Source organism: Pseudorca crassidens, chromosome X (assembly GCF_039906515.1).
Source record: "Pseudorca crassidens isolate mPseCra1 chromosome X, mPseCra1.hap1, whole genome shotgun sequence".
Lineage (NCBI taxonomy): Eukaryota > Metazoa > Chordata > Mammalia > Artiodactyla > Delphinidae > Pseudorca > Pseudorca crassidens.
The window spans coordinates 90,953,783-90,979,514 of NC_090317.1; the positions used below are offsets into that span (position 1 = coordinate 90,953,783).

The 25,732-nt window shown below is 46.7% G+C and overlaps 1 protein-coding gene across 1 annotated transcript; it reads right to left on the minus strand.

Annotated features, from left to right (window-relative positions):
- Nucleotides 1–1,493: 1,493 nt before the first annotated feature.
- On the minus strand, nucleotides 1,494–8,303 carry WAS (WASP actin nucleation promoting factor). Its single transcript, XM_067722959.1, has 12 exons — nucleotides 8,113–8,303; nucleotides 7,602–7,742; nucleotides 6,543–6,629; nucleotides 6,338–6,440; nucleotides 6,184–6,225; nucleotides 6,037–6,090; nucleotides 5,205–5,379; nucleotides 4,164–4,206; nucleotides 3,807–3,960; nucleotides 3,191–3,597; nucleotides 2,835–2,949; nucleotides 1,494–1,789 (listed from the first exon to the last, which is right to left on the minus strand). Exons 1-12 carry the CDS (start codon nucleotides 8,242–8,244, stop codon nucleotides 1,734–1,736), a joined length of 1,509 nt encoding a protein of 502 aa, XP_067579060.1. The 5' UTR covers nucleotides 8,245–8,303; the 3' UTR covers nucleotides 1,494–1,733.
- Between the last annotated feature and the right edge of the window lie 17,429 nt (nucleotides 8,304–25,732).

The window sequence follows — 25,732 nt, forward strand, 5'->3', positions numbered from 1 at the left end:
AGTCTGCCCTCTTTGAATTCCTCCTCACCTTTATCTTCCTCCCCGCTTTCTTCTTCCTCTAAAGGTAGGAAATCTGAGATCTTGAATCCACCAGGTTTCAGAAATGGGAAGGAGTAGCCACCTCTATTCTAGGCTTTGATGTACAAGAGTTTCTAATTACTCCTTTGGAAACAGCTTTAAACACCACGGACAGTTTTGAGTTGTGCTTTTTTTTTTCCTGGAGAGAAAGTTCTAGAGGACGAGGGTGACCCAGTGGGATCCCAGTTGGAAAAGGTTACATATTGTTGCCTCCATTGTATAGATGAGGAAACTGAGGCTCAGAGGTGAGGCATCTTGCCCGGGTTCTAGAGCAGATCTATCTGATTATTAAATTTTTGCTTCTTCCATTGCCATTGGCCAGGACTTGGTTTGCACTGGGAACTGGGCAGAACCAAATTTTAAAATTGAGAGGGAGATCCTGCCCATCAGGATCGTAGTGTGTGAGTTGTGTGCATGGAGAATGGGGAAGTCTGACCATCAAGTACTCTCTTGATCTAATATTATGTTGATTGAACTTTTAAAAAAAAAATAAGTAAGTGATTGAACAAATAACTCTCTCACACATTCACCACACTCAGCCTCACACCAAGCTTTTTCCCACCTCAGGGTCTTTGCACTGGCTGTTTCCTCTGCCTGGAATGCCCTTCTCCTCAAATATTCACATGGTTGATTCCTCTCTCTTTAGATCCAGAATAACGGTCACCTCCTCCAAGTGGCTTTCCTTGAACATTCCATCTTAATGTCACTTCCCCTCAGCACATCATAGCACTTATCATGATCTATGACTATCTTTTTAAAAAATTAATTAATTTTATTTTTTGGCTGTGTTGGGTCTTTGTTGCTGCACGCAGGCTTTCTCTTGTTGGGGCGAGTGGGGGCTACTCTTCGTTGCCATGCACAGACTTCTCATTGCGGTGGCTTCTCTTGTTGACGAGCACGAGCTCTAGGTGCGCGGGCTTCAGTAGTTGTGGCACGCGGGCTCAGTAGTTGTGGCTCGTGGGCTCTAGAGTGCAGGCCCAATAGTTGTGGAGCACGGGTTTAGTTGCTCCACGGCATGTAGGATCTTCCCGGACCAGGGCTCGAACCCGTGTCCCCTGCATTGGCCGGCGGATTCTTAACCACTGCGCCACCAGGGAAGTCCTATAACTATCTTTTGTTTTGATTTAATTCCTTGTTTCTTGTGTGTCTTCTGCCCTAGAATGTTGACCTCACAAGACCAAGAATTTTTGTTGTTTTTTCCCCACTGCCTTATCCCTAGCCCCTAAAGTAGTTCCTGGTAATAAATATCTGTGGAAAGAAAAAAGGGCAGAAGGAAACAAAGAAGTACAGGCTAAATGACCGAGGGAATAAATGAATGTATACCTATAAGGTTAAATAAATGAAATGGGAATAAAAGGGACTTTGGGGAAAAAGGACCCCAAATTCCCACATTTGGAATATAAAGGAAGTAAGATTTAAAGAAACAAAAAGACAGTTATTTTATTTTTGTTTAAAAATCCTTGAGTGAGGAGAACTGAGAAAGTTTGTATAAAAAGGTCCCCTACTATTGCTAGGGTGAGTATTGGGGGGGCAGTCAGAGATAACAGCATTGAAGGGGTGGGTGGAGAAGAAACAGGGCTTAGGGGCCTGGAAGTGGAGGGTGGCGAGCAGGGCTGCCAAGGGAGTGAGCACAGAACAGTGAGGGGGGTGGTGACTCAGTCGTCCCATTCATCATCCTCATCGTCATCGCCAGCCTGGTCCTCCCCTTCGTCTAGAGGGAGAGAGAGAGTAGAACTCAGGATGGGCAGGAGGGTTCAAAAGCCCTAGGGAGGGGGGTTACTAGGACCTGGGAGGTTGGGGCTCAGGACCCTGGGGGACTGAGATCTCATGCTTGGAAATTAGATCTGGGGCCTGTGTGTTGGATGAAGAAGGGACCCCCTCAGAGGAGGGAGATTTAGGGGCAAGGTAGGGACTATAGCTGGGGTCTGGGTTCTAGTTGGAGTTGAGGTTAATATTATTGTCAAAAATGTGTGGTTAGTTGGGATATTATTGTCATACAAAGGGTTGATTTTAACAGACTTATCACTTAATGGGGTGGATTTAAATATTAGCCAAGGTGGAGGAAATTACAATATTATGGTTTCATAATGGGTTAAGGTTAACATTGTTGACACGGAATGGGGTTAATGATGATGTCATGGTCAAAAGATGAGGTTCGTTATGATATTGTCATGTAATGGATTCATGTTTATCTTGTGAACAGACTCTGGGGTTGATGTTAGTATTATTGTCAAAGTTGGAGTTAATTATATTATTGTCACATAATAGGTTGAGGTTAATATTATCCTCATATAATTGTCATATAATGACAATATTGTTGACACATTAAGGGATTAATGTCAACATTATTGTAAAAGATTGGGTTAGTTATAATATTATCACATAATGTGTTAAGGTTACTCTGTTGACGCATGGAGTTAGAGTCAATATGATGGTCAAAGATGGGGGCTCCTTATAATATTATCATCACATAGCGGCTAATGTTAATACTATTGAACATATGGGATTAATGTTAATACTATTGTCAAAGATAGATAGAGTTAATCATATTACTGTTACATAATGACAGTTAACGTTGTAGAAAAAGAGACTGATAAAAGATTCATGTTCATGCTCTCATCAACATATGGGCTAATGTTACTATTGATGGTGGCTGTTAGGGGTGTTTTTAGGCTGACACTAGCTGGGAACCAGGGTCGGGGTCCTGGCAGGATGGGCTCCGAATGGCAGGCTCGCAGGGGAGGGGGAGCTCTTACCCGAGGAGTGGATGGCTCTGCTTCTCTTCTGCATCACGTGCATCAGGGCCCCCACCAGCCCCTCGGAGCTCTGAGGTGGCGGTTGCAGCGCTGAGCTCTCTGGGGCCCCAGGGGTCTGCAGCAAGCAGGGTCCAGCACACAAGGCTCAGGGCCTGTGAGAGAAGCGCTTCTCCCCGCCCCTCATCATCCTTTCTCCTCCCACACACTCCAGTCTCCCCACCAACCTCCCAACCCTATCACTCAACCCCCAAATCCTGGGACCCCCATCAGTCTCGGCCCTGGCCCCCTAATATCCTGACTTGTGCAGCACACCCCAGAGTCCCAGTCCCCCAATCCTCCATCACGCCGGCCCTCACCTTGTTCAGCTGAATTCCCTGCCGGATTTGATCCAAAAGCGCCCCCCGACCCCCACCAGGGGCCAGGCCCCCCACAAGCCCCAGAGGAGGAGGGGGTGGGGGAGCGATCGGTCCGACCCCAGAGCTGGGTGGTGGCGGTGGTGGTGGTGGTGGCGGAGGCAGGGGCGGCCCCCCAGCTCCAGGGGGGGGAGGGGGCGGTGGTACAGAGCGTCCAGTGGCTGGAGGGGGTGGTGGCGGAGGGCCCCCTCGGCCCGGTGGTGGGGGTCCCCGGGGAGTTGGCGGGGGAGGAGCACCTCCCGAAGGTACAGGGGGTAGTGGGCCAGAGCGACCCTTGTTACTCCCCACAGCTGGGGGCCGGGGGGGCTGGTTCCCTCCTCGGGATGGCGGTGGGGGCGGTGGAAGCGGCTCTGAGGGGGAAAGATAACACAGAGCTATTATTATAGTTTTCTTTAGAGCCTCAGTTTTGCTCATTTGTAAAATGGGTATCCTAACCGACCAACTCCCAATTTGAGCGGTATAGGGGTTTCCATGAGGACTGAGTGCCTGCAATGTATCTCTTAGAGATCAGCTACCAGGGTTGGAGAAGAAGGGGGTGTCCAGAAAGAGGGGGGCTCACCCTGGCGCCTCATCTCCTTCCGCACAGCCTCCAGCCCACCCTGGTTCTCAATGAAGTCATAGATAAATTTGGAGGTCTCCGCGTCAGTGAGCTGGGCCTCACTGATTCCAGCCCTGGAGAACAGGCTCCGCAGATCTGGGTCCAGATTGTTCACCTGCCCAGGAGGTAAAAGGCCGGGGCAGGGGTGTGAGAATAAGGTGGGGAGGGAAGGGGCACAGATTATCATGGGGTCCACCCCAGAGAGGGATCTAAGAGGGGTGTGGGAAGGGTGGGGTCTGGGGAGTAGGTCTGGAGCAGTGGACTATGGAAAGGTAGGTGGGAGTTGAGTGGGGTCCAGGGGACTTTGGAGTTACTCACGTCAAATCCATTCTGGGGGTCCCACCCCACGTGGCTGACATGTCTGGGGGAGGTGAGGAGACCCCAGTGAAGCCCCACGGCCCTTCCTTCCCTCTCTTCCTAGTGAAGCCCTCTTGCCCTCTCCTGCCCAGAGGGACTCTGAGGGGCCAGAATTAACGTATGAGTCTTAAGTGAATGAAGGAGTGAGAGCAGTAGTTATGGAACTAGAAGGGGTCCATAGTTTGTGGTACCCATCTGTCCGCCCAGCCCTCTTTCCACCATCCATCCACCCATCTATTTGCCCACGTAGCCATTCACATTCACCTGTAGGACCATTGATCTATATACATTTGTCTCCCCACTCATCTGTCCACACACATCTATTTACCCATTTGTCCACCAATCTGTCCTAACCCACACTTGTCCATCCACCCATCCATCTACCCATGTGCCCATCTTTCCATCCATTCACTCACTTGACTACCCATTCAACCACACACTTCTGTCCATTTACCCATTGAACTGTCCATTCATCCATATATCTGACCACCTATCCATCCCCATCCACCTTGTCTGTGAACAAATCAGCCTATATACCTATCAGACCACATACTCATCCACTCACCCATCCATCTACCTACCCATTTCCCATTTACCCATCCATTCATTCTCCAATCCACCCATTCATTCATTCATCCAATTATCCATCTACCCACCGATCCACTCACCCACCAGCCCACCCAGGGTGGGACTAGGGTGGGACTAGCTTGAGGTGAGTGAGGAGCAAAATTTCAGGAGGCATTCACTCTCTGAGTCATGAATTGTAGTTGCATGGCCCGGAGAGTGACTGCCTCTGTAAAAGTTGGGAACCTTGGTGCCTTTGGTGCCTCTCCCTAGTCCCCGGCTTTGAACCCACCCACCTACCCATCCACTCATCTACCTACTCCCCCACCCACCCATCCATTTTCCCATCCTTCCATCCACTCAACTATCCTCCTATCCACCTGCTCATCTGCTCCCCCACCCCCAGGATCTGTGGGCCCACTGGGGAGAGATTCTCACTTGAATCCACTGGGTGCACCAATATCAGCCTTGCTGATCTTTTTCTTCCCTGAGCGTTTCTTATCACCTGGACCAGGCCCAGGTGCAGGGAGCCCACGGTATCGTGAATTCGTGATGTCTGGGTTCTGGATGTCCACTGTCACCAGCCCCAGGGACAGTGAGCCAGCTGCTGGGCCTGTGGGGAAAAATGGGTGACTGGGCCACTGACCCATTTACCTACCAACCAGAGCATAGGAGCAAGAGACAGGAAGATGGTTGAGGGAATCTGTGTGTTTGATGGTCATGGAGGGAGTGGATGAGGGGTCCAGATAGGGTTTATGGAGAAGCGGCTGGGTGGGTGCCACAAACCATCCATACATTCACTGATTAATTAATTAATTTATTTACTCATGCTTATCACTTAAGTACTGACTCATTTATTCACTGGCTCATCGACTAATTTGTTAAATTATTTGTTCACTCATTCAATAGTTACTTTCTTCACCGATTGAAATGTTGTCACTTATTCATTTATTCACTACCGAATTCATTCAATCACTCATTCATTAATTAATTTATTCAATCATCCATCCATGTATTCATCCATTTATCCACATACCCACTCACCTATACATCTCTACACCCACTTATACATCTATCTATATTTTCATCCTTCCATCAATTCATGCCCCCGTTCAACCATCTTTCCACCACCAATCCATCCACCCACACATTCACCCACTTATTGCTGCACCCACCCACCTACTCATCCATCCACCCACTCCCCACCTGTGTATCCATTCACCCCCCCACCACCTGCCCATGTAGAGACACAGGGAAGAATAGCACTCACCCCCTTGGTCTCCACCTGGGTGTGGGGGCAGGGGTGGGAGCCCTCCTCTTCTCTCTGGGAAGACGGAATGGGTAGAGAGCTATCGCAACCCTGCCACAGGCTCCTGGGCTAGCCCCTTCTTACTCTTCCTTGCACTAGAGGACTCACCTTCATTGGCTGGCACTGGTGGAGAGGGGAGCTGGCGCCTGTCTGTGGAGAGACAGGTGGACTGGGAACCAGAACGATGAGAGGGGCTTTTCCAGCTCCCTACTCTTGCGCTCACTTCTGCTCAACCTCTTTTCCTCCCCCAAGGCCTCCTCACCTCCGCTTTGCCTCTGATTTCGTTTTTGTATCTTCTCCTGCACCAGGGTCCGGAAGGCCTGGGCCTCACCCTCGTCTGCGAAGTTCAGCCCCGCTTGGCAGTCCTGCACGTGCGTGGGGGGGTCAGTGGCCTTCCAGGCCCCCCCCACATTTCCCGTCTCCTCCCTGCACCCCAACTGAGGCCCAGGGGTTAGGTGGTCACTTACATCTCCAGCGAAGGTGTGGAAAAAGGGGGTGGGAGTGGAGTAGACCAGCTGTGAGTACAGCTCCTGTTCCCAGAGCAGCCGGCCAGCCTGGAGAAGTGGGGAACACACTGGCACTGAGGCGTGCCCTGGGTGGCAGGCCTCTGTTTTCTGGACAGGGAACATGGTATACAAACTTGGGGCCCAGGGATCTGATTTGGAGATTTCCAGCTCTGCATCGGAGAGTTGGGGGTCTAGGTGTCAGATGTGGAGGGTTGGGGTACAGTATGGGAATCAGACACTTCAGTGAGAGATTTGGATTTGGGGTCCAGGGCCCTAGATGTGGAACTTGGGGGCTTGAATTTGAGGATTTTGGACTCTAGTCCTAGGAAACTGAGCCCATTCGTAGAATCATCCCAAATCCCCCCTTTTATGGGGGCCTTCATTTGGGCAGGTAGGGCTCCAGGATTAGGAGTTGGGGTTGAGATTTGAGGTTCAGACATATAGACTTGGGAGGTTTTTCTGGAGGTGGGTTTAGCCAACGTATGTGCAATTTGAGGTTTGTGGAGCAGAGTTATGGCTTAGGGGTTTAGTCAATATTTTATGGCCCTGGGATCTTGATGTGGTCCTACTGGATCTACCTTTATGGTTTAGAAGGATGAATTTGGGGTTTATGCTTAGAGAGTTTAGGTTGAGGATTTGTGGAACAGATTTATGACTTAGGAGCTAGGCAGAATTCTGGAGTTCAGGAGTTTTGATGGGCGATTTCTGAGACCCAAAATGTTGAGTTTCGAACAGATTGGAGGTTCAGGTAAAAATACAGTACTCATTTTTTTGGAGTTTGTGGAACAGATCAGACTTAGGAGGTATACTAATATTGGGGGTTATAGATCTTGACATGAAGACTCTGGGGTCAGTCATCACGGACTTAGAAAGACAAACCAGAGGTTGACATTTGGATGAAGTCTTTGGTTCTGGGGCTCAGGGGTTCATTGATCTGCCTGAGGGCTCAGGGCTATGGACACAGCTCTGGGTTTGTCGGTTGAAAACTGGGTTGTCTGTCCAGTGGGGGGCGGGGGTCACCTGAAGGCCGTAAAGGCGAATGAAGTAAGACTTCTGGGGGTTATCCTTCACGAAGCACACAGCCCCACAATGTTCCTTGGTCCAGTGCTCGGCTCCACGGGGCAGCGCCAGGTACAGCTGAACAACCGCGGTGGCCAGCGTCTGGGAGGGGAGAGCAGGACTCAGTGGAATCTGGTCAGGGGCAGCCAGAGGGTCTGGGAACCAGACCTGGTCCTTCCTTGCCCATGGCTGTCATGGCTCTGAAGGAAGAGCTGCAGCCAGAGGGAAACTGAATGGACATCGAGATCTTCCTGGGATTGGTGAATGGGGGTAAGTGGATTCTAGGAGAGATGATGGAGAGGAAGAGGAGGAGGGGAAGAAAGAGAAAGAGAGGAGGATGGGGAAGATGAGGAGAGAGGAAGGAGGGGAAAGGAGGAGAGGGGGAGGATGGGGAAGATGAAGAGGCGGAAGAGGAGGAGGAGAGGAAGAAGAGGAAAGGGAGACAGGGAGGGCCAGGAGATCCCCAGCTCACCCAGCATTTCCGTCCGAGCATCTCAAAGAGTCGCTGGTTCTCATGGTCCTGGAGGAGGGTGGAGGGTATGTTCTGCTGAACCCCGGGTCCTCCACGGCCCCCAGGCCTGCCTCCCGAAGGGCCCCCACTCATGGTGCCTCCTGCCCTTGTCCTCTCCGGCTAGGCTCTGAGTGCAGGGTAAGAAGAGGAACTTTCGCAGCGAGCAGGGGAACAGGAAGTGCAAAAAACCACAAGGGAAACAAGTCCTCCAGGGGCCCCTCAGTGGGCCTGGCCTCCTCCTCCTCCCTTAGACTGGGGCCCTCCTCCATTTGACTGGTTAGACCCATGTTTTGGACCAGCTCATGTCCTCCTCCTTTTTTCTTACTGTCTGGGGCCCATCTCCCTCTAACTAGCTCGGGCCCTCCTCCCCCTGGTTGGCTGGCAGCAAGAGCTAGGCCACTGCGGCATTTTTGCAGTGTGGCGGGGAGCAGTCATGGGCTGGGCGGCCTCCTTCCTCCCCAAAGCATCTAGTTAGTCTGGGCCCGAGGTCCAAGGCCCCTAGCGCTGAAGGGTTGCTGTGCTAAAGCTTTTCCTTTAATTACACAGCGAGCGCCTGGGATCCCACCCCTCTCCTGAGACCCCAACAACTTGCTCGCACCCAGCTCATCTTCCCCATCCCTACTCCTGCCTCCCTGCAGCTCCCAAATTACTTGCTGCTTATCATCCCCTTTTTGTAAGAAACGGATTTTATAGCATATATAAATGCCTAAACAACATTTTGTTTAGTTGCTGTTGCCTTTGAACTTTTGAAAGTATGTGATATTTGGAGACTTGTCTTTCCCCCCACTCAACATTCTATTTTTATCTAACAAACATTCATGTAGCACTGAACGTGTGTGCCAGGCACTGTTCTGAAATATTGACTCATTTAAATACTGACTCATTGAAATCCTCACATCAGCCCGGGGGACACACACAATTTTTACCGTGCCCATTTGATGGAGGGAAACTGAGGCACAGAGTGGTTAAATGATTTCCCCAGTAGTCCTAGCTAGCAAGTGGTAGAGCCCAGATTGCATGCCAGGCAGGCTGGGTACAGAGTGTGCACTTTTCGTCAGGATGCTCCACGCCTGCTCTGTTACTAAGATTCATATTTGCCTGTTACTGCTATATAGTATTCTATTGTGTTACTGTACAATTTGTTCATATTCTCCTGTTAACAGACATCTGAGCTGATTCTGGCTTTTGTGGTTGGCAGCAAGGCTGCTGTGTTCCCTCCTGTATGCATCTCCTGGTCCACGTAGGCATGCACACTCAGGATGGGAATTGGGGCGTTGTAGGGTTTGCGTAGCTCTAACTTTGACAGACTGTTTCCCCAAGTGAATGCCAGCTCGGTCCCCACTCCTCCCTGGGCCTGTTGCCTGTTTGGAGACGTGAAGTTCTCAGGTACGCATACAGCAGCTTGGGGGAGCTGAGCATGTCTGGGGTGTGCCTGGCATTCCCAGGTACCTGAAGGGAAACAGCACATCTCAAGGCAGGACCCACAGTCCTACCTGGAAACCTGTATGGCTCCCACACCTGCAGGTGCCAAGCTTCTCTCCTAAGCCTAGGCTCAAGGCCCCTTCTGGTGTGGCAATTCCAACCTCCCTCCCTCCTTTCTCTGTTCACAACCCAGCGAATGGTGCTCCCAACTTACCGGGTGATTTCATACCTCCCGGCCTGGAGCCCCTTCCAGCCTGTTCATTAGGGCAAGGTCCTGCTTTTTCCTTAGGAAGCCACTGCATTCATTCATGTTGACACTGTTCATTGAGCTCTCACTGTGTGCCAGGCGTCTCTTCAGTATCTGGCACTAACTAGACACTCAATAAATGTTTCTTGAAGGAATGAATGAGGGGTTAATGTCTAATTTGATTTAGTGTTTTCTGATCTTTAGCTAAGTGCCTCACACTTATGTACTCATTTCATGGGCACAGACGACCCCCTGAGGTAAGCACTCCAGCTATCTACATTTTACTGATAGGGAAGCTGAGGCCCAGAGAAGCTTAGCTAACTTGCCTGAGGTCACACAGCTTGTGAGTGGTGGAGCTGAGGCCAATTATGTGAGAAATGGTTCCTAAACTGTTAAATGCCACATGGGGCCCCAGAAAAAATTCTTCTGCTCCTTCTCTGTCTTTTGTTCTCCTTCTTTCTCCGCTCCTAGATCTGTCCCCTTTAAGTCTACATCAGGGGGCTTTAAACCTCTGCTACATTTGCTGGTTATTTTGTAAATTAACATTTAAAAGTTGTATATTTCCTGTTCTTCTAAGGAGCAGACAGGTTTAAAACTTATATTTTTCTCCAAATGAAAAACCTAAAGTAGATTTTTATTATTTTAGTCCCTAATAGAATGAGTTTCCCCACCCTGGAAAACAGTGATTTATTCATCATTTTACAATCATTTTTCATCTTATTCAGATTATTGAATTGCTCTGGTGACCTGCACTAATAATTTGGAGCTGGTTTATTTTACTTTTATTTGTTCCCATCAACTCTTGCTTTTCTGTACTGGATGACAGTATTTGGTGAGGTGATGACCTCAAAGGTAATTTGCTCTCCTGGACCTTCAAATAGATTAAAAAAGAACAAAAACCCTAATCTAGCTTTTCTGGTTGTTCTAAGCAGGAGAGTGGATTGAATACTTACAAGTCAGCCCACCACAGAGGGGAGCAAAAGTTTTAACGTACTTCTTAGTAATCCAGTGAATACCCAGGAACCCCCAAGAACCAGGATATGCCTAATAACTTACACCCACCTGATGCTCCCCCATCACCTCTCTCTGCCAACCCCCAGGGATCACCAGACAGAGAGTCATTTCCTATTTATATCTTGTGCTTATTTTGCTTTATTTTGAGGGGATATTGCTTACAAGATTCTGACTGCCATGCCTCAAGTCCTGAGTAGGTAATAAGACATTGTCAGTTATAAGACATGGGAGTGTCTTCCACACCCCAGTCACTGCCACGCGGTTGAACCCACGGAGGAGATATAGGAATGGGCAGGGTCCTGCTGAAATCGCGCACAACTGAGATTGGGACTTGAACCCACAGGCTGGGACTCGAACCCAGCCAAAACCCAGATTGGGACTTGAACCCACTGTCTTTTAATTGAGATCACACACCTGGTCTCAGAACTTAATGAAGCTCAGGTTCTTGATGTCTCCTTACAGAAAGAATTCAGTGAGAGACAAAGTGATAGGTAAGAAGTGGATTTATTTAGAGAGAAACACACTCCACAGACAGAATGCGGTCCATCTCAAAAGGCAGGAATGGCCTTAGGAGAAGCACTCTACAGAGTGTGGGCCATCTCAGAAGGCGAGAGGCCCCGAAATACAGCGTGGTTAGTTTTTATGGGCTGGGTGATTTCATAGGCTAATGAGTGGGAGGATTATTCCAACTGTTTGGGGGAAGGGGCGGGGATTTCCAGGAATTGGGCCACCACCCATTTTTGACCTTTTATGGTCAGCTTTGGAACTGTCATGGCGCTGATGGATGTGTCATTTAGTGTATGCTAACGTATTACAATGAGCGTATAATGAGGCTCAAGGTCTACTGGAAGTTGAATCTTCCACCATCTTGCACCTAGTCGGTTCTAGTCAGTTTTTGTCATGTCTTATGGCTATGCCATTCTTTTAAAAGTTATGCCCTGCTCCTTTCCCTCCTGTTTCACTACCGCTGTCCTCAAAGGCCAAACTGAGGCCAAGGTGGCAAAATTTTCCTTTGCCATGCCATCCTTCTCCTCCCCCTTCCTTCCTGCCCCTCGTGGTCCTCCCTACCCCTGACTGAGGGGTGCTTCCTGGGGACAGGCCTAAGGAAACAGCAGTTCCCAACCCTTGGACCCAATGCTCCCTTTTCATAAGAAACATTTTGGGAGGCCTCTTTTTACCATCCAGGAATGACAATCATGGATGTTACGAGCCTTGGTGGTGTGGAGCTGTCCCCCAGCATCTCAGGCCCCTGCCTATTCAATGCCAAAGCACCTCCATCATTGTGATAACCAAAGTCTGCCTACCAGGAATTCCCCAAACACTTCCAGGGCAGGCAGGAACCGGACCCTCGTCTGCCTTGTTCATTGCCATACCTCCACCACCTAGCATAAGACCCTGCATGCAAAAGCTCAATCAATATTTGTTGAATAATCGTTGTACGGTCTAGATATCTATGCTGTGATTTACTGCCCTCTTCCCACTGGGCTCCCCTGTCCTCTCTTCACCTCCCTGCATGGGGAAAGAGGGAAGAAAAACAGCTCAGAGTGTGCAGGGGCCAGCCCCTCCCACAGAGATGTCTACACTGTTCACTGATGCTATGGGCAAATGGGTGCTTTAGGGGCCCTCAGGAGAGGGGCTGATTTCTAGTCCTGGTCAGGATGGAGTGAGGACAGGGTGGGCACAGAAAAGCAGAGACGACTGTAGAGATACGAATTGCTCAGTGGATAGAACCAGATTCTGGAGCCCTACAGCCTGGCTCTGGCTCTGGCACTTACCAGCTGTTTAAAGTCTGGTAACCCCTCAGTGCCTCAGTTCTCTCACCCATAAAGTGGAGATAATAATAGTAGTGACTATTGGGAAGATTAAATGAGATAATTCATCTGATGAGGGCAGAGCTTAACACGTTATAATTTTGCATTGTTGTTTGTTTTCATGGAATAGCTGAGTAACTTGGATGAATTAACTATCCTTCCCTCAGTCTAGCATTCTCCCCACTCCTGCACCAATCCTCTCCTCACCCTCCTCCATCAGACGTTCAGGTCCCACCACCATTGGTGGATGGTCAGAGACCGAACACGGCCACCTTCCCACTGCCCTTTCTCTACTTTTCCTTGCTGCAAAGTCCAGCTCAGAGATCCATTGTGTGGGCCCAGCTAGACTCTTCCAGGGCCGTGACATGTTCCTGGAGACCTCCCTGCCAACCTCGGAGGTCCCACCCACCACATGTTTCCTGCCCTACTCCTCCCACCTGCACGGGAAAACACTGTGCCAGCCAGCTCTCTCCTTCCCTTCTAGGTTTGTGCTGCTAACCTCGGACCAGCCGGGGAGCTAAAGGTCCCCTCCTGGTCCCTACACTGCCCACAACATCAAAGTCACCACCAACTTTCCCTAAATGGGTACTCCCTACCCCCTACCCCGATCTGTGACCCCAAGTGTCTACTTCCCAGTCTGTGACACCAGAAGAATACACACCCGAATGTGTGTGACTCTAAGAGTTTCAACTTTCCGGTCAGTGGGTCCCAAGGGCCGCCCACTTCCTTGACTGTGTGAGCCCAAGACTGTTAACAGGGCAGTCTGGAATGGACCACTGCGGGCGTGGGGAGGAACGCAAAATGGAACTGTCGCCCAGGATCATACCACTGCGGAGGGGGTGGCCATCTTGCAACATACCATTTTGTTTGTGGGGGAGGGATAAGACGGCTGCCTCATTCCCTAATGGAGAGGGGAGTGTCACAATTCTGCTTGTCCCAAGATGATTCCCACCTGCTTCGGGCGAGCCTCACTCTGTGGTCTCACCCTCAGCCTTCTCACATCTGCCATCTTAACCACTTTCACCACCCCCTCGATTCCTTAATTTCGAAGCAGCTCGTGACGCACCGAAGCCGGCAATTGGCTCACAGGTGGGGAGAGCAGGAGACCGCCGTGGCCTCTGATTGGTCGATGACCGAGTTCTCGTCCTTGTTGTTCTTTGAAGCTACGCGAGTTCGGAGAATAATATAGTCCCGCCTCCGCTCCCTTGCTCCGGGCTCCCATTGGTCATGGGTTCGAGGCATGCGCAGTAGATGCCAGTCCAGTGTTCCGGGCCACTTAAGCCGGGCTTTGGGGATTTCGGGTGGTGGGTTTGAATACAGCCTCAGAAGTTCAGATTGTTCAAGTGTAGGAGGGGCAGAAGGTGGAGTTTACTGTTGGGGTTTTCTAAGATCATACATCAGGGCGTGGCGCCTCGTGCACTGGGCGTTACAATCGTAAACTCTGTAACTCACCCGCTAGGATTTTCATGCCTGTGCCGTGGTTCTTCGTTCATTTATTCTATACTCAAAATAAAAAGCGTTCTTTGAGTTAGGGTTTTAGGAAAACTCTCAAAAGTTACTTTATTTTTTTAATTAAAAATTTATTATTTTTAAATTTTTAAATAAATTTATTTTATTTATTTGTTTTTGGCTGCATTGGGTCTTTGTTGCCGCGTGCAGGCTTTCTCTAGTTGCAGTGAGCTACTCTTCGTTGCAGTGCACGGGCTTCTCATTGCGGTGGCTTCTCTTATTGTGGAGCGTGGTCTCTAGGTGCACCGGCTCAGTAGTTGTGGATCACGGGCTCAGTAGTTGTGGCGCATGGGCTTAGTTGCTCCGTCATATGTGGGATCTTCCCGGACCAGGGCTCAAACCCGTATCCCCTGCATTGGCAGGTGGATTCTTAACCACTGTGCCACCAGGGAAGCCCCTCAGAAGTTACTTTAATAAAATTAAATCCTGCCACAGTAGGACGGGCACCGTGGGGTGTCTGGCTCTCCCAAGACCGTAAATCGCAGAGTGAACATCTTGTGGTCTTCGAATACGATGTACTAAAATTATTAATTTTACTGACAAAACAGGTACAAAGCTTACAGCAGTTAAAAGCCCTAACTGGCGAGGCCTTTGACAAAACGTGTTTAAGAGAATAAACACTTTACCCAGTATTCAATGTGCAAAGTGATGGTTTTGGAGCATTAGGCCTGCTCAGATGGGACAGGATTGCTATGATTGACATGTGTTATTTAATATACATCATAGGCAATATAGCCAGTTACCGATTTTAAAGTCTGCAACTTTTACATTATATATGTAAATTAAAATACAAATATAGATTACATGAATTATAAAAAATATGAATAAATACATGATTCATAGGGATATAGATATAGATGATATAGATGGAGCAGTGGGGCCCCTGTTCACTGCCCTGAGTCAGTCACATGCTGAAAGGGAGGGGACGGTTTTTGGGGTTTTTTTTAATTTATTATTTTTTTTTTGCCGTGCCGCGGCACTTGTGGGATCTTAGTGCCCGACCAGGGATTGAACCCGGGCCATCCGCAGTGAAAGTGTGGAGTCCTAACCATTGGACCGCCAGGGAATTCCCTGGAGGAGACTGCTGATAATTTAACACAGTGCCCCAAATTTTAGGAAGGCTGATCCCTGAGTCCCCTGCTTTCACCAGATAGGACAAGTTTCCCTTAATTCGCTTGGAAATTCCAAGTCTATGCCCAGCACTGCCTCCACTGCTGAAAACACAAGCTGGCCTTTGTATCAGCTCTGATCCTAGGAAGATTGTTATTGTAAGTGTGTACATGGGCACTTGGGGTGCTGGGTAGAACAAATCAAAGGGTTGGTTAAAGTGTAGGCCCTTGGTCATTACTGAATGTTTCTTTCTGATGGTGACTGGATTTGTAACATACATACTTCAATTTAATATCTCCACTCAGGGGCCATAGATAGAGAGGGGTGAATTGTTTTTGTTTGGGATCTTGCCCTAATGGTTATAGTATGGTATAACCCAACATGCAATAAGCTATATAGTCTCTATTACAGAAATATACCCCGAAGTGACACAATTAAAGAAGACAGAGGGAAACAAAAGAAGATCTTTAGCTTATGAATAAAAAGATGAGCCTATTTGAATAAAATAAAATGCTTTTTTTAAAAAACCTCCAAAAATATGGCTTGCACTGTATGTCTGGAGCCCTTTAAATTATACAGATTTCATCATCATCAACTTGTTTATACCCTGATTATAGGCAACTTGAAGAGAAAAAGAGTTTTTTGTTTTTAATCTGCTAAGTTTGGCAATTATGGGAGAACCCACTGTGTGTGTTTATAATCTTATAATCACTAGAGCTTTCAGAAAATTGGGTGATAAAGGTGTACATATGCATAGTGTTAGCATAGCTTGTGTGAGTGCTACAAGTTGGACAGGAAGCTTTAAAAACTTCTTTGAGGGACTTCCCTGGTGGTCCAGTGGTAAAGAATCCGCCTTACAATGCAGGAGACGCGGGTTCCATCCCTGGTCAGGGAACTAAGATCCCACATGCCGCGGGGCAACTAAGCCCGCGTGCCACAACTACTGAGCTCGAGCGCCTGGACGACAGCCCGCGTGCTGCAAACCACAGAGCCCACGTGCCCTGGAGCCTGCGCGCCACAACTAGAGAAGAGAAAATCGTCGCACCACGACTAGAAAGAAGCCTGCACACCACCATGAAGAGCCTGCATGCTACAACTAAGACCAGACGCAGCCAAAAATAAATCTTTAAAAAAATATATATATAGTAAAAACTTCTTTGTTGCCAACAATGGTCTTTTTAAATCAAAGTAAAATCTATTTTTGTTTTTTGGCCGCTGTGCACGTCATTCGAGATCTTAGTTCCCCGACCAGGGATCGAATCTGTACCCCCCTGCAGTGGAAGCGCAGAGTCTTAACTACTGGACCGCCAGGGAAGTTCCCACAAAATCTTTTAAAGAAATGAAACTTTTTGATTTTCTTTGATTTATGACTAAAAGGTATTTTGTCAATGTTTAAGAGTATTTAGGCAGCTGGGTGGGGGGGGCAAGCTACATGATGGAATGGGGCAGCAAGACGCAGGCCCAGGACATTCTGGGGAGCAGGGATTAAAAAAAGAGAAAAATATTCATCCTTTCCAAGCTTTTTTTCCCTGATAATTAGTAACAGTCTTATCAAAGACAGATGAACTCCTTATGTAAAATTTTGATCATAAAAAAATTATAGCAGTGCCGGGTATTCGGCAATGAGTGAGGCCAGTTACCAAACAGGATCGCTCCTCCCTCCCCAAATCTCTGAATACCTGCTTGTGATATCCCTGAAGGTCCTAATGGTTTGGATTTCACAAAGGGTAACAGTAGATGCCAGGCTACAGTCCAGTTAGTGGCTAGACAGCTTCTGAGTCTCATCCCAAAGATTTATTCTCCCAAAAGAAATAAACCTTGTACTCAAATCAAAACAAGTAAATGGAGTAAAATATCTTGTAATGTGTTTATAACTAAATGCATTGCGTAGATTGTTTGCAAAGATGATGTTATGGACCCAATTGTGTCCCTCCAAAATTCATATATTGAAGTCCTAACCCCTAGTGTGACTGTATTTGGAGATGGGGCCTTTAAAGAGGTAATTAAGGTTAAATGAGGTCATAAGGATGGACCCTAATCCAATATAACTGGTGTTTTTATAAGAAGAGGAAGAGACACCAGAGATGCATGCGCACAGAGAAAAGTCCACATGAGGACACAATGAGGAGGCAGCCAACTTTCAACCAAGGAGAGAGGCCTCAGGAACCAAACCTGGCAACATCTTAATCTTGGACTTCCAACCTCAACTGAAAAAATACATTTCTGTTGTTTAAGCCCAATAGTCTATGGTACTCCATTAGGATAGCCCGAGCAGATTAATACAGATGGCCGCAAACATTCCTCCCCTGTCTGTAGCTGAGTCCCCTGGCAATGTGACTTTGCAGCTCCCCATCCAGAGGTGGAGTCTATTTCCTCACCCCTTGAACCTGGGCTGGCTTTGTGACTTGCTTTGGCCAACAGAATGCAACAGAACTCCCATTATGTGAAATCTAGAGCCTAGGCCTCAAGAGACCTTGCAGCTTCTGCCTGGGCCCTAGTACAGTGCTGCCCTGAGCCCTCCATGCAAGGAAGCTGGTCGGGAGGATGAGAGGGAGCGTGAAAGAGAACCAAAGCACCCCTGCTGACAGCGGCACCAACTGCCAGACATGTGAGCAAGGCCATTGGAACTTCCAGCCCAGACGATCCTTCCATTGACTGTAGCCACATGATTGAGCAGAGAGATATCCAAGAGTGGAACCACCAGCTGATCCCAGCTCAAATTGCCTACCTACAGGATTGTGAGCAAATACACTGTTGTAATTCAAAGTCACAAAGTTTTGCAGTCCTTTGCTTTGCAGCAGTAACTAAGCTGACACAGCATTCTTCTCTCCCTGCCTAGCACTGAGTGAACCTGAACATATTCCTAAAGGGAAAACGTTTTTTGGGCAGCCAAAGGGCCAATTCTTTTCTTTTCTTTCTTTTTTTTTTTTTTTTTTTTGTGGTACATGGGCCTCTCACTGTTGTGGCCTCTCCCGTTGCGGAGCACAGGCTCCGGACGCGCAGGCTCAGCCGCCATGGCTCACGGGCCCAGCCGCTCCACCACATGTGGGATCCTCCCAGACCGGGGCACGAACCTGTGTCCCCTGCAACAGCAGGAGGACTCTCAACCACTGTGCCACCAGGGAAGCCCTCTTTTTTTAAAAAATATCTTTATTGGAGTATAATTGCTTTACAATGTTGTGTTAATTTCTGCTGTACAACAAAGTGAATCAGCTGTATGTATGCATATATCCCCATATCCACTCCCTCTTAAGCCTCGCTCCCATCCTCCCTATCCCACCCCTCTAAGTGGTCACAAAGCACCGAGCTGATCTCTCTGTGCTGTACGGCTGCTTCCCACTAGCCACCCATTTTACATTTGGCAGTGTATATATGTCAATGCTACTCTCACTTCGTCCCAGCTTCCCCTTCACGCCCTGTGTCCTCAGGTCCATTCTCTACGTCTGCGCGAAGGACAAATTCTTTCTTTCTTTTTTTTTTTTTTTTTTTTTGCGTTACTTGGGCCTCTCACTGTTGTGGCTTCTCCCGTTGCGGAGCACAGGCTCCGGACGCGCAGGCTCAGCGGCCATGGCTCACGTGCCCAGCCGCTCCGCGGCATGTGGGATCTTCCCAGACCGGGGCACGAACCCGTGTCCCCTGCATTGGCAGGCGGACTCTCAACCACTGCGCCACCAGGGAAGCCCTTTTTTTCTTTCTTTCTTTTTTTTTTTATTTTTTTTTATTTTTTTTTATTTTATTTTTTTTTCGCGAAGGACAAATTCTTGTCCATAAGCCAGGGAACTCCCACACGGAGGTAGAGAAGACACTCCAGCCCCATGTCTGGGAGCCCCATTATGACACTCAACACTTGTCCACTTCAATTCTCTTTCCCCAGATTCAGAGTTCGTAGCCTTTGCTGTCTTTGAAATTGTGGTAATAACTACTGGAAATTCAAAAAAGAAAAAGGTTTTTTTTTTTTTAAGCAATTATGAGCCTTCAACCAAAGAAGTGTCACTGCAAGGTTTATATCTATATTTATGTCACTTTTTATTTTATTTTATTTATTTTTAAATTTTTTGGCTGCATTGGGTCTTCGTTGATATGCGCGGGCTTCCTTGAGCGGGGACTACTCTTCGTTGCGGTGCGCGGGCTTCTCATTGCGGTGGCTTCTCTTGTTGCAGATCAGGGGCTCTAGGGCACAGGCTCAGTAGTTGTGGCGCGTGGGCTTAGTTGCTCTGCGGCATGTGGAATCTTCCCAGACCAGGGATCGAACCCATGTCCTCTGCATTGGCAGGTGGATTCTTAACCACTGTGCCACCAGGGAAGTCCCCTCTATCTCATATTTTGATTAAGCTTTGAATAGGTTTGTTTTTGATCAACATAAAGGCTTACATGCTAACAATACTGCCTTGAGATATTAGCTCTCAACTTCCAGCCTTTAGTTTCCTCAAAGTTATTCCCTGTGGTCAAGTGACATTTTTCATTCAGGAAAGTGGTATCACAGCAATCCTTCTAAACCTTCATTGAAATAGGAAACTGAAACACATCCCCACTTGGCAGAGGGAAAGCTAAACCACAAGGCTGAGAAATCTCCAGAAACTCAGCTAATGAGCTGAAAAGGCTTCTGACAAGCTATGTGACCTTTATATGGCCCTTCTTCAGACAAACACATGTGTATATACTTTATATGAACACTCACACAGACAAGTGCATGCGTGCTTGTGAGGACTGTTAAAACCATAGATTGGTCAGGGGCCTCGAGGTGAAAAGCCTAATTATGTGGACTGATCAAAGTAATTTGGTAGGCAACACCCCACCCTAGAGAGCCAGTTATTCTTTTAAAATAATTCAGTGAGGTTTTCACACAAGAGTTTGGGATTCGATCTTAGGCAGGAGAGGAACACCTGTAAAATTTATAGAATGTATTAGATCTGCCTAATCAAAATTCATTTACTCAACAAACATTTTTATTGAGGTATAATTGACATATAACATGATATTATTTTCAGGTGTACAACATAATGATTGGTTATTTGTATACATTGCAAAATGATAACCACAATAAGTCTAGTTACCATCTGTCACCACATAAAATTACAAAATGTTTTTTCTTGTGATGAGAACTTTTAAGATTTAAGATTTTACTTCTAGCAACTTTCAAATATGCAATACAATATTATTGATTTTAGTCACCATTCTGTACATTACATCCCCATGACTTATTTATTTTATAACTGGAAGTTTATACCTCTTGACCTCCTTCATCCACCTTCCCAACCCCCAGTCCCTCTGGCAACCACCAATCTGTTCTCTGTATCTGTGAGTTTAGTTTAGTTTGATTTGGTTGTTCGTTTTGTTTTCCAGATTCCACATATAAGGGAAATCACACAATATTTGTCTTTCTCTGACTTTTTTCACTTAGCATAATACCCTTAAGGTCCATCCATGTTGCTGCAAATGGCAAAATTTCATTCATTTTTATGGCTGAGTAATATTCCATTGTGTATATATACCACAACTTCTTTATCCCTTCATCCATAGATGGACACCTAGATTGTTTCCATGTCTTGGCTATTGCAAACAATGCTGCAGTGAACATAGAGGTGCATATATCTTTTCAAATCAGTGTTTTCGATTTTTTTGGATAAATACCCAAAAGTGGAACTGCTGGATCACATGGTAGTTCTATTTTTAATTTTTGAGAAACCTCTATACTATTTTCCATAGTGGCTGCACCAATTTACATTCCCACCAACAGTGCACAAGGGTTCCCTTTTCTCCACATCCTCACCAACACGTGTTCTTTCTTCTCGTTTTTTTTTTCTTTAATTTTTTCTTTATTTATTTTTGGCTGGCCATGCAGCATGCAAGATCTTAGTTCCCCGACCAGGGATCAAATCCCTGCCCCCTGCAGTGGAAGCACAGAGTCTTAACCACTGGACCGCCAGGGAAGTCCCTCTTTCTTATCTTTTTGATGATGGCCATTCTGACAGATGTGAGTGAGGTGGTATCTCATTGTGGTTTTGATTTGCATTTCCCTGATGATTAGTGATGTTGAGCATCTTTTCATGTGCCTGTTGGCCATCTGTATGTCTTCTTTAGAAAAATGTCTGTTGGACTTCCCTGGTGGCTCAGTGGTTGAGAATCCGCCAGCCAATGCAGGGGACACGGGTTTGAACCCTGTTCCAGGAAGATCCCACATGCCGCGGAGCAGCTAAGCCTGTGCACCACAACTGAGTCTGCTCTCTGGAGCCTGCGAGCCACAACTACTGGGCCCACGTGCCACAACTACTGAGGCCTGCATGCCTGGAGCCCATGCTCCGCAACAAGAGAAGCCACCGCAATGAGAAGCCCATGCACTACAACGAGGAGTAGCCCCCGCTCACCACAACTAGAGAAAGCCTGTGCACAGCAACAAACAACCAATGCAGCCAAAAATAAATAAAAATAAAATCAATTTTTTTTTAAAAAAAGAAAAATGTCTATTCAGATCCTCTGCCCATTTTTTAATTGGATTGTTTGGAATTTTGCTATGGAGTTGTATGAATTCTTTATATATTTGGATATTAACCCTTTATTGGATATATAATTTGCAAATATTTTCTCCCATTCCATAGGTTGATTTTTCATTTGTTGATGGTTTTCTTTATAGTGCAGAAGCTTTTTAGTTTGATGTAGTCCCACTTGTTTATTTTTGCTTTTGGAGTCAGATCCAAAAAATCATCTCCAAGACTGATATCAAGGACTTACTATCTTTGTTTTCTTCTAGGAGTTTTATGGTTTCAGGTCTTACATTCAAGTCTTCAATCCATTTGAGTTAATTTTTGTGTGTGGTGTTAGATATTGGTCTAGTTCCATCTTTTACATGTGGCAGTCCAGTTTTCCCAACACAATGTATTGAAAAGACTGTCCTTACCCCATTATATATTCTTGGCTCCTTTGTCATGAATTAATTGACCATATATGCATGGGTTTATTTCTGGGCTCTCTATTCTGTTCCATCAATCTATGTGTCTGTTTTTATACCACAATCAAGTTAGTTAACACACTCATCACCTCACAGAGTTACTGTTTGTGTGTATGTGTGTGTGTGTGTGTATGTGGTGAGAACACTTAAAATCTACTCTCTTAGCAAATTTCAAGTGTACAATACAGTATTGTTACTATAGTCACCACACTGTACATTAGATCTCTAGAACTTATTCATCTCATAACTGGATGTTTGTACCCTTTGATCAACATCTCCCCATTTTTCCCAATGCCCCCTCCCCCCCAGCCCCTAGCAACCACTATCTCATTCTAAAGACATCATTACAGCATTGTGTCTTTTAAAATCCAGTTAACTATGTTTCCCAAACTCGGCTAACTCAGCAAAAATGAGGGATTTCTCAGTCTCAATAACTTGGTTCTATTTTGGACACAGAACTGAACATTTCCCTGCTTGAGTAAATCTGATCTTCTCACTTCCACACAGGGAAATTTAGGACCCTAAACACCAAATCTGCCCTTTTAGTAGAACATGAAGCTGCTGCCAATGATGGGAGGTGACAACTAAGCCAACCAGAGCACCATCAGCTGCCCTTTCCCCGGCCTCAGGGTAGAAATTTCTTGAGTGTGCCCCTGCAGCCATGAATTGGAACTTTCAGGATCAATTTCCTTTTTGGCCTAATACATAATTTGCAAAACAAAATTATTTGGCGTCTGATGGCCTGCAACTGTAGTAACCACCTACTGGTTTGGTCTGTTGTCATTGATAGCTGAACTCTTGACGTCTTCTTGGTTCACCCTTAGTTGACTCGAGTTTTCAGAGCCAAAGTGAATTGGATCTCAAACTGAATCCTTGCCCCCAGACAAAAGCTCTGTCCCTGCTTTAATACAGGGGATTGACCTGATGAATTACTCAGGCATCTCTATTCCCTGAGAGGTCTCTTGAATATCTACTGTTCAAGGTGTTCTGCCAGAGGCTTTACATACATTCTCTCCTTTAACCGTCACAACCAGTCCACAAGGTAGCTACTTTTGTCTGCATTTTACTAAGGAGGAAACTGAAATTCAGAGAATTTAGGTGACCTGTTTGTTCAAGGCCACACAACCAGCACAAATAAAGCTGAGTGGTGTCTTCTAAAATTCAGTCCCCTGTTCCCCTATCCCCTCACCTCACTCATCTATCAAACTCCTATTCATCCTTCGGATTTTAGCTGAGGCACCTCTTTCCACAGGACTCCTTCCCTGACACCCCTAGCTCAGGTTCTGTGCCTCTCCTGTGGGCTCCCGTGGCCCCTGGACTTACCCCATCATCCCTCCTCTGTAATCCGTAAGTGGCCAAGAGACTTGTGGCTTGACTTTACAGTTTCAAGCGTGTAGGAGATGTTCAAGAAATAGCTGGGGGATGAGTAAATAAATGAATGCATGAACGGTGCACTCCCCAGGTTTCCACAAAACCTCATAGTCTCCCATAACCCACAGTAAGCCCAGCGCTGAGCCCTCTGGGGTGGGGGACAAAAATGAATGAGTCCCGCCCTTGTGGTTTCTTTGCTAGTTGAAGAGACAATCCAGAAAACAATGATTGGTAATGCAGTGTCCTCTGAGCTAGAGGAGAGGGTGTGGTGGATGGAGGGCAACTGAGGCAGGAAGATCAACTGATGTCATTGGTGAGGAGGCAAATAAAGTTTGGTTCATCCAAATTAGTTTCTCAATCCAAATATGAGAACAATCACATGAATATAAATTATGAACTGGGGAATCAAGCCTGATACCTTCATAGTCAGATGCGGATGGATAGGCTAAATGCACTCTTACCTGTGAGTGATGTATTATCTACAAGTAGGTATTATTACAAGTGATGTATTATTTGTCAGTAATTCCGGGGCATTTTGCATGCCACTTGTCCCCTTCTCCCTGCTCTCACCTTCTCAAGCCCGAGTCTTCCATAGAACCTGCCCTCCTTGGTCACGGTCATGCGTTGCCTTCCCTCTGGACTTCACCCAGTCCTTGCTCAGCCACGCCGGCTCTGCTGGTTCCATTTTGGGGCAGCACGGGCCTGGGCTGAGCTGTGCTCTGAGGCTGATGGCAGTCCGAGGACAAGAATAGTGCGTGCCTCATATTCCTGTGTTCCCTCCACAGTGCCTGGGTTAGAGCAGGCCGAAAGATAGAGAAAGGTATACTATATGTGTGTGATAGAGAATTTATTACTTCCTTAAAAATGTTTAGAGCAATCTGTCTATCAGACTGTGATTCAGAGTTTCCTGGTCTAATAGTTTGTGATTTCACTCCTGCAAGCATCAGAGCTTTGCCTCTGGTTGAAGCACACGCTAACTTCAGCCCAAAGCCAAATAGCTCTCCTCTCATCATTCACTGGCCAGCCTGAGGGCAGCTGGATGAGCCGGAGGGAGTGGAATTTATTCTTTTTTTTAAAATATTTATTTATTTATTTATTTGGCTGGGTCGGGTCTTAGTTGCAGTGCACGGGCTCAGTAGTTACGGCATGGGCTTAGTTGCCCCTCGGCATATGGGATCTTAGTTCCCCGACCAGGGATTGAGCCTGCACCCCCTGCATTGGAAGTGTGAAGTCTTAACTACTGGAACTCCAGGGAAGTCCCTGGAATTTATTCTGTGTGTTCTTTTTGTCATCCTGAAAGGAAAAGGACTATCGCTTTTTTGTTTTACTTTTCCTTCTGTAATGTATCTTTTTTTTCTTTGCAGATAAGAATAGATAATATTGTGCCTTTAATTAAGGAAAATAAAAGCAATTTGAGCACATTGCTTCAACACTGCAACTCGAGCACCAAATTACAAGAGAAAGGGAGAAAATCCCCTTTTCATCTGTTGTTATAAAATTCTTAGGATTTATAGATATTATGTACCTACTGTCAATAGTTCTAAAATGCTCAGGTTAGTGTATATAGGCTGGTGACAATTATAGGCAAGAAATGTGAAAGGCATACATATTAAATATAAAAAATATAAATAATAAATGTAAGAAGGTGTTGTACAGCAGAAACTAACACAACATTGTAAGTTAACTATACTCCAGTAAAAAATTTTTTTAATGTAAAAAGGGAATTCCCTGGCAGTCCAGTGGTTAGGACTCCATGCTTTCACTGCCAAGGGTCTGGGTTCAATCCCTGGTCAGGGAACTAAGATCCTGCAAGCCATGCGGCGTGGCCAAAAAATAAATAAATAAATAAAATTAAATAAATTAACCTTAAAAATATATACAGTGCTTCAGGTTTCATGGGAGCCATTTTATTTGCAGAAGGTAAAAGTCTAGTAGGAACACAAGAGAGAGGATAGCTGAGAGAAAGATCGTTGAGGAGGTAGGAGGCAATGGGGGTCAGAGCCCAGGGAAAGGGTTGCCTGGAATAGGAGAAGCCATCTCTACCCCTCGGATCTGAGGCAAAGAGGTGAGAGTGCAGCAGACAAAAAAAAAACATGATAATGTGGTAATCATTTCACAATATACACATATATCAAATCATTATATTGCACA